Source organism: Habropoda laboriosa, unplaced genomic scaffold (assembly GCF_001263275.1).
Source record: "Habropoda laboriosa isolate 0110345459 unplaced genomic scaffold, ASM126327v1 scaffold2, whole genome shotgun sequence".
Lineage (NCBI taxonomy): Eukaryota > Metazoa > Arthropoda > Insecta > Hymenoptera > Apidae > Habropoda > Habropoda laboriosa.
In genome coordinates this window covers 1,701,063-1,709,796 of record NW_017100190.1, presented here as the reverse complement: position 1 = coordinate 1,709,796, position 8,734 = coordinate 1,701,063, and the positions used below count along the sequence as shown (strand labels likewise).

The 8,734-nt window shown below is 43.9% G+C and overlaps 1 protein-coding gene across 1 annotated transcript in view; it reads right to left on the bottom strand.

Moving 5' to 3' along the window:
* Positions 1–8,734, bottom strand: part of LOC108579947 (flocculation protein FLO11) — an 80,762-nt gene that overhangs the window by 17,969 nt on the left and 54,059 nt on the right. The window contains exons 4-12 of the mRNA XM_017943585.1: positions 5,936–6,072; positions 4,879–5,158; positions 4,059–4,179; positions 3,602–3,722; positions 2,857–2,954; positions 1,924–2,068; positions 969–1,044; positions 653–882; positions 2–25 (exon numbers count right to left, since the gene is read on the bottom strand). Of these exons, the coding sequence (XP_017799074.1) occupies positions 2–25; positions 653–882; positions 969–1,044; positions 1,924–2,068; positions 2,857–2,954; positions 3,602–3,722; positions 4,059–4,179; positions 4,879–5,158; positions 5,936–6,072 (1,232 nt within the window). The remainder of the gene's footprint in view (position 1; positions 26–652; positions 883–968; positions 1,045–1,923; positions 2,069–2,856; positions 2,955–3,601; positions 3,723–4,058; positions 4,180–4,878; positions 5,159–5,935; positions 6,073–8,734) is intronic.

The window sequence follows — 8,734 nt, the reverse complement described above, 5'->3', positions numbered from 1 at the left end:
TGTCCTTCGGCTCTTTCTCTTTTTCCTAAACAAAAAGGTCACCGGAATAATCGATAATCCTCGATCTCTCCACTTTGTGACGAATCGAGCGAAAAATCAACCTTCGCGTCTACCGCTTTTTTTTTTTTTCTCTTTCGAGCTTACATGTCATTGAATCTTAAAGACCGACTAAATTTCATCGTATAAAAATTGTGTAGTTGGGTGTTAACCTTTCCGACCCGACATCGGTACCGCGTACCGACTCTGAGAATGTGTCACCGCTTTCTTAATTATTCAGTACAATACCGAATACGGTATATTAAAATCACAATATTGTCAAAGACTCAAATACTTAATAAACAATTCGATATGTTTAGGGCTCAATTTAGGGTTAAATTTCACGTCGGCCGTAGGAAGCGAACTGCTGCAAACGCCGTCGGGTCGGAAGGGTTAATATGGGTTTCTTCGTGGGAGAAAGTGAGATTTATACGCAGACGGATAGAGAAGTTATAAGGGCACGAGAATTGCATTGAAAAACAAAAGGAAGGATAGTGATCGAAGGAACAAGTCGAGTTAGTGAAGTAAGACAGAAAGGAACGGGCGAATCGTACAGTTGTTGGCTGTAAAACCGAAACGAAGAATAACACGCGTGTAGATTTCTTCGACGAAATACCTTAGCATCTTTAGTGACGGACGGTGCACGCGGTGGTTGACGCTTAGGCGATCGACGCTCAGTCACGGTAGGACCAAGACTCTGTGAACGACCGGTTCTTGGACTGTTCTTAGGGCTGGACTTTGTCTTAGGCTGTATCTCTTCGCGATGTTCCTTCGTGTCCTCTCGACGTCGTGGTATCGCAGGCTCCAGCTTCTCTCTCGTGGGAGAGGGAAGCAGTGCACCGTCGCCTAATTACACAATACACGCATTACTTTACTCATTTAACACGCCAGTTATTCTCCTCTGTAACAATTCTTTTTCTGCGTTTACTCACCCACGCCAGTAGTACGATCCAGATGGTGGCGGATCAAGAAATCCTTTCTTGCGTGAGACATGGCTCTTTCGGTGTCCTGTAGGACAATTTAGAATTGTTACACAGCAAAATCATCCGTGACTGTTATTCTTTTCAATTAACGGATCTTGAGACGTTTTCAAATTTACAACGACGCTCCGATATTTTTTCGCTTGGGTGAGTTAGGTTGGTGTTTCGTCGCATTTCAAGGAGAATATTCTACTTTAGTATTGTTTCAACTACTATCAGATGCAGTTTCTTTTCAATTTTATCGATTCTTTCGACGTGGTATTAAAGTGAAAAGTTTCGTCCTTCCTGTCGTTGAATTATGGTACGAAGGTTAGTCAAAAAGTTCGCGGAATTCTTCAGATCTCCGTGGAGATGACAGAGAGGAAATTTTGCATCGAGTTGTTACCGGAGATGAAACTTGGATTCGTCGTCACGAGGCTGAATCGAAGCAAGAGTCAATGCAGCGGTGTACATCTTTAAATTCCGCGAATTTTTTATCTCTCCTCGTAAAAGAAAGATTCCCAGTGACACTGAAAAACAGTCCTGTGCTGGAAGTGTTAATCCTTTGCAATCGAGTGGCGACGTTAAATAACCGTCGCTTGGTAAATAATTGATCAAGTTAGAGACCAGATCTATGGGCCCTCTATAAATTTGATTGCCATAGTGAAATGGAGAGTACGTTGAATATTTAAGTAAAATAGTACGGTTTGTTTTTACGTTAATTTTAGAAAAATAACCTCCGAGTGCAAAGGGTTAATTGAGCCATTCGGAAGCTAAAATGGTCAACTCCAGTTTTCGATATTCTTCCGATTTTACTATCGAAGCACACGTTCGGCGCTTAATTTCTCCGAAATAAAGGAAATTTAACGTCACTTAGTCAGTTTCGGCTTTCGAGTGGCTCAATTAGGATTTCGAACGGCGAACGTACCGCTTTCGAATCGTCCTGCAATATTCCATGAACAGGTCTAGCCTGAACGGAAGATGGCCGGCCTGCAGCAGGCATGGTCGTCGTAGTGGTAACCGGAGCGACCTTCCTCGTGTTCTCCTTCTCTTTTTCTTCCTTCGTCACTGACCTAAATACGCAATCACTCGTCACAGGCTTTTTCCGAACTGGCAGTTTTCTGCGCGAGGCACAATCGCACGGAAGAAATAAAAGGCAGCTACGACACAAAACCCGTGTGAAGATTTCGAACAATTCGTCCCTGTACAACTACGCTTGACTCTTTTACATTCTCTTTTTTTTTCTTTGATTCTCTAGCTTTTAGCATGGCCCGAGTAGTAAGTAGAGTGTGTGTATGAATGAAAGTGTCTGATAGAGTTCTTTTGCCGAATTATATCCTCCCTTACAATTCCAAGTGAGATCTGTATCTAAGTAGAATCTAACCGTATCTAGTCAGACGCTCGTAAACGCTCGCTCTATATGTATATACACCTATACTACTTAATCCGATACGACCGTACGAATATTGGAAATCGAAGAAAATTGCAAATCCTTTCTTCTTTCGTAAAGAAGAAATATCTAGTTAAGTGCTGTGAAATAATAATAGTCAGACGTTTCTTTCTTTTTTTTTCTAAATAGTAGTCAAAGGCCTCCTCCTCAGCTCTTACACTTATACGTATATTACTTTCGTATTGTTCTTCGTTCGTACAGCCAATGGTCGTCGTGTTTCTTTTCATTTGAAGTTACCATCGATCCTCCTCTACCTCTATCTCTACTCGGCCGCGTCACGAAACGAGCACCGTATACACAGGCTCGACTTCGATCGTCAAGTGACACAGAAAGATTGATGTTTCACAGAGAGAGAGACAGAGAGAGAGACAGAGAGAGAGAGAGAAAGAGAGAGTGGAGTAGTGTACTGGCCTGGCAAGGGACAGCGCGTTGAGAGCGTGGTTACTGGAGACTCGTTTCCACAGCGAAGCCTCGTCCTCGGCTGCCAGACCGCAACCCCAGTCGCGATGCTAATGTAAATCAGACAGAATCATTTTCTGTTGCCTTCGTCTTTTGGAAACAAAAACACACACCTTTCGGCGCTAAGCTAACGTTCTCGTGGCGGTACTAACAGCGCACACGCTCACACTAGTGGGAAAGAAAAATACACACAGAGAAACATGCTTTTTGGAAGAGACACGAATCACACGCCTGTACAGATTCGTTTTATCAATCGTTTGATTTATGTCTGCGGGGGTCGAGGAAAGAACAGGTGCATGCAACGTGTCGTTACGATGAATTGTTACGTATCGTTGAGATTCGAGGATGATCATGATCGATCTATGTATATGTGTGTGTGAAAAGCATGCAAAATTGGAACGAATTTTGGAATGATCGAATTAGGTTGCTCGACATCGGTTATTACGATATTTCGTATGGAAACTTGGAATATTTACAAAGGCACATATGTACACTAACTATGGATGAAGTCTGTGGAGAGAAGACACTCGAGAGAGAGAGAGAGAGAGAGAGAGTGTTGCCGAGAGAAAAGTGTAGGAAATACCGTTTCCAATCTACACTCGAAGAACGATATATGTATATATGTATACTTGTTCGTGTAATGGTAGAGTGGAAGGAAGAATGAAATGATCGTACATCTTTGTTCCCTTAGAATTACCTTGTACTCGTCAGCGAGTCGCCTAAGCTCGATCACTTCTGAAGTGGGAAACGGTTTCTCCTTCGGTTTGCTCAGCCCTTTATCATCCATTATCCTTACGGTCCTACCTGACTTTTTACCCCTGCAAAGAATCAATCGTGGTTGTAGGGTGGAAAGTGTTCAATCCCTTCGACGATCTGTGTTTTTTTTTTTTTTCACACGCGTGTAAAGAGTACAAAAAAGGTGAGAGAAACGTCACACCGGCTTTCTTTCTTTCTTTTTCTTTTTTCTCGTCCCTCCCCTAGAAAAACGTCGTAGGTGCTTTCTCGTTCTTCCCTTTTCCTTTCGTCACGCGTATACATCCTCTCTGATTTCTGCATATTCACACGCACGCTGTATATACACACATGCGTACACACACACGCTTGTACATTGGGCTTAGCTAGGTCGAATTATAATGTCGTCTTGAATCTCTGACCTGAAAGTTACTTTCAAGTCCGACATGTCCTCTTCGCGCTCGTCGCCCTCCGGCACAACTCCGTCGATGGTGTCCGTTCCAGTTCCTCCGACCAGGGGTTCCAGCTCCGATGCCTGCATCCCTGTTAATCGCCAAAAAAAGAGAAGAATCTTTTAATAAACGAAATGCAATTCCTTCGTTACTTTTCAGAATTGGCCAATTTTCACGAGTTCGAAAGGATCGAAAATGATCTCTCTGTGGGAGAGAGGAGATCGTGATGGACAGAGGGAAAGAACTGTTAATCGCCAAAAAGAAGAGGAGAATCTTTTAATAAACGAAATGCAATTCCTTCGTTACTTTTGAGAATTGGCCAATTTTCACGAGTTCCAAAGGATCGAAAATGATCTCTCTGTAGGAGAGAGGAGATCGTGACGGACAGAGGGAAAGAACTGTTAATCGCCAAAAAAGAAATGCAATTCCTTCGTAACTTTTGAGAATTAGCCAATTTTCACGAGTTCCAAAGGATCGAAAATGATCTCTCTGTAGGAGAGAGGAGATCGTGATGGACAGAGGGAAAGAACTGTTAATCACCAAAAAAGAAATGCAATTCCTTAGTAACTTTTGAGAATTAGCCAATTTTCACGAGTTCCAAAGGATCGAATATGATAGGAGATCATGATGGACAGAAGAAAAGAACTGTTAATCGCCAAAAAAGAAATGCAATTCCTTAGTAACTTTTGAGAATTGGCTAATTTTCACGAGTTCGAACGAATCGAAAACTATACTAGATATCGTAATGGACAGAGGTGAAAGTAATTTGTCAAAGTGTTCGTTGATTTACCGTCGCGCTTGTGATCGACATCCCCGGGTCGTTTCTTGTGAACTGGAGCGGGTCCTGTGGGAGCGATACCCTGCTTAAGAGCTCCCATGCTGAGAGATTTTCTAGGTGGTCCTGTCGTACCTGCTGGAAGTCCTGCAGCCGTCACTCCAGGCGCCACGGTCTCCCCATTGGTCAGCTGGGGTCGTTTAGGCCAGGCGAATTGAAGCCGATACTCGGTGCTGATCCGCGAGATCGCTTTGCTCAGTTGACTAGGTGGCAGGCCTGACTGCGCTGTAACTTCCTGTAAACATCAAATTTTTCTTCTTCTTACCCATTTTCTAAAAGAAACATCTTAAAATATGTAGTAACGTAAAAGCGTTCGCCTATTCATCGATCAGAACCTTTCTCCATGGTCTAGAGTCAGAGTGTTGTAAACAGAATCGAAGTGTCGGAGATAGAGTGTTAGTTGCAGATAGAATTGAAGTGCTCTGAGAGTCATCAGTGTTCGAAATGGACTGCTATCGATAGAATCGAAGAGTTAGAGATGGAGCGTTGAAAATCGGTAAGAGCAGAAATATTGTAGATAGAGTTAGAGTGATGGAAATGGAGTATTGAAGACAGACTTAAAATTACAAGTCTCGTTTCATAGTTCTTAGAGTGACATAACAGTTACCTCAGCGTTGTGTCGTACACCATCAAGCTAAATGTACCACGCGAAAAACACTTAACAATAAAGGTCGTACAAGAGAGAAACGGCTTCTTACTTCATAATTGAGCCACTCCTCGTGAGAATTCATTTAACCAACGTCACTATGGATACGTGCGTAAGAAAAGTGTACTGGTGCGCGAGAAGTGGTCGGGGACAGTGTGCATCCGTAGAAACGGGTCAAGCAACTAGTACGTGGAACTCGATGACGAGCACTTGTTGACAGAGAACTTGAGAAAATTCATCTGGTACACGTTGGACGAAACTTGCGACAATTTTTTACTCTCTTCTCTTGATTAAACAAACGTTCGATTCCTCCGAGAGAGGAAATAGCATCTGAGACAGTTGGAAGGTTATCTTCATGAAACGTACCCGAACCTTGTCAGCTACAACGTTCGAATCGACGGCGTCGATGCCACCACCATCGGCTGCCGTGATGAATTCGTGCGTCTTGTACGCAAGTTCCGGGCATTTCTTTCGCCTGGGCAACGGCGGCTCCAGAGTCGGCCCTGAAATGAACATCGAAACACATTAAACCTCGTCGTTCCCCTCGATATTCCCTTCGTGGGATCGCACAACTCTCACACACACACTCTTCACATTAAACCTCGTCGTTCCCCTCGATATTCCCTTCGTGGGATCGCACAACTCTCACACACACTCTCGACCGTCTTTTTCTCATCTTCTTCTCCACGGAGACACCGGAAACTTCTCCAGAAACATCACGAATCATCGATTCGACTTCACGAGTATTTTCGTCGTATATATAGATTTCCCTCCTGTCTCCGTCTATCTCAACATTAATTTCTCACGGTTCGAGGAAGTTTCGAGTGGTCGTAACGCTCGAGGCTTCGTTCGTCGCCGGAAATCGATTTCTGATAACGGAGGCAATTAAGTCGACGGTCGAGAGTGTGCGCGGCGGTGTGCACACTCCGGGGAAACGAACTTACGAACGTAGGAGGCGACTTAGGTTTCTCGAGAAGCTTACACAGACACACAAACAGAGAGAGAGAGCAAGCGGATGCTGGATGTGCTACATCGTACGTACCGTTTCACGTGACAGAAGAAGAAGAAAAAGAAGAAAGAGAGAGAATCGAAGCTTTGATATTTCCCTATAAGAAAGAGAAGCAGAAGAGTGGAGAGACAAGTAGAAGTTGAGGAGAGATCTCTTATAACATCCACGCACATCGAACCCCAGCAGCCAGGCGTCTTCTTGCTCCTTACCAAAATACAGTCGTAATTAGCGTTCTCTTTTTTCCACCTTAGAGGTCTTGTACCTGCAAGAGAACCACACTCTTCTCTCTCTTTCTCTCTCTCTCTCTCTGCTCACGGCTCGAACGCAGCTGAAAGACGATTACAAGCGACAAAAGCGGGGCGGAAAAGCGTGTCTCGAGTGGCTCGTAGTTTTCGCAGAACGTAGGCTTTTGTGAGCGGTGAAAAATAATGGACAGAAGCGGGGAAATGGCGAGGAAAGTAAGTAATCCACGATGTAAGTCAACACACTCTACGGATCCCCGCGAATTGGAGACGTCACCTCCGTGGAGAAAAATATCGTTTCCGCGTGGTGTATTTAGGGCTAGGGTTACGTACGCGTTCTTTCTCTATACCGATTTACAGGAACGAGAAAAATCGAGGCTAACGTCTCTGTGCCTCGATGAGCCTGGCGAAAGAATTAAGGTCAGAGGAAATCGGATTCCACGGAGGCGTGTGTCGAGTGTTAAGGGGGTTGAAAGTCGCGACGCTCGGGGTCGAGACGATCGTCCTCGCGGGGATCGTTTCAGAGTGGGATCGTACACAGAGATGGATTATACACGTATGTATGTATAGACGAGTTGGAGAAGTTTCGAATTGTCTCGGTTTCGGTTAGGAGAAGAGAAGAGATGCAGAGAGCGAGTGTTGGAAAGGTTGAGACAGCTCGATTCTTCGGTGAATGGTATATCCGTGATAGTTCCGTTATTTCCGCCCGTGTAGACGTGGTGGAGACCGGTCGAGACGGTTCTACTTTTAGAATTCTAGCTGCACGAGGCTCGAGAGGCAACAACAATGTGCACATGAGGGATCGATGCGGCGCCTGGCGTCGGTGCACGCGCGTCTCCTACGTCTAGTCGCATGGTATGTGTGTATAATGCAGCGTGGTTGTGTCTGTATGTATATCTATGAGTATGCGGGCGTGTGTATGTAACAGTGCGTGGAATATTAACTCGGTTGTATAAAGTGTCGTTGAAATCTTAAGAAGGCAACATCGTGCTGTGCGTGTTGCTCTTGGTGATCGTTAACACGTTGAGCAATGTATCACCGCATGGATTGTTCCCTGTTATTCGTTCTTTTTCTGCGAACATAAATCAAACAGCTCAGACTGGTGTACAGAATTGTGTGTATGCGAAAAATGATGTACGATTCGATTCTGGGAAACGCTGGGTTCGCCGTTAATTGTCTTTTCTAGCTGCGGTGACGCGAGACTGTTTTCATTCGTTATTTAAATGGTTTCGAAGGGTGAGTAAAATGGAAAAAATAGCAAAATATGAAAGAAAGTTTCTCAAATTGAATTGGAAATTCTGGTGCCCAAGTTTCTCACATTTGATTGGAAATTCTGGTGCCCAAGTTTCTCACATTTGATTGGAAATTTTGGAGCCCAAGTTTCTCACATTTGATTGGAAATTTTGGAGCCCAAGGTCATTTTAAGGTCACACTATTAGGCGTGTTCAAATGCACGTCAATATAACATTCGTATAAAAACACAGGTGACTTTAAAGAAAATAGAAAAAAAATTCTCTTCCATCTTATTCACCCTTTGAAACCATTTAAATTACACAAAAAAATTTTCTCGTACGACTATAACTGGAGGAGACAATCAAACGACCTGTTTTACGTGTTCCACCCTGTACATTAAATTTTCGCTACCCAACGTGTTAGTGGAGTTGGATTTACTTTAACCCCTTGCATCGAAAAGAGATAGGTGTGATTTACGCAAAGACGTTCCCTCGAGAAGAGATCTTTTCGAACGATAAAGAGCAAGAGGTTAAAGAACCGGAAGGAAGCTTACAGGCAAGAGTAATGCGCGATTTTGGTGAAGGAACCGAACTCCATATTGAATATCTCTGGGCAGAAATGGTTCATTTCGTAGGATAGAGGTTGAGTTTCCTGTGAATGGGGTTGCGGGGGGGGGGGGGT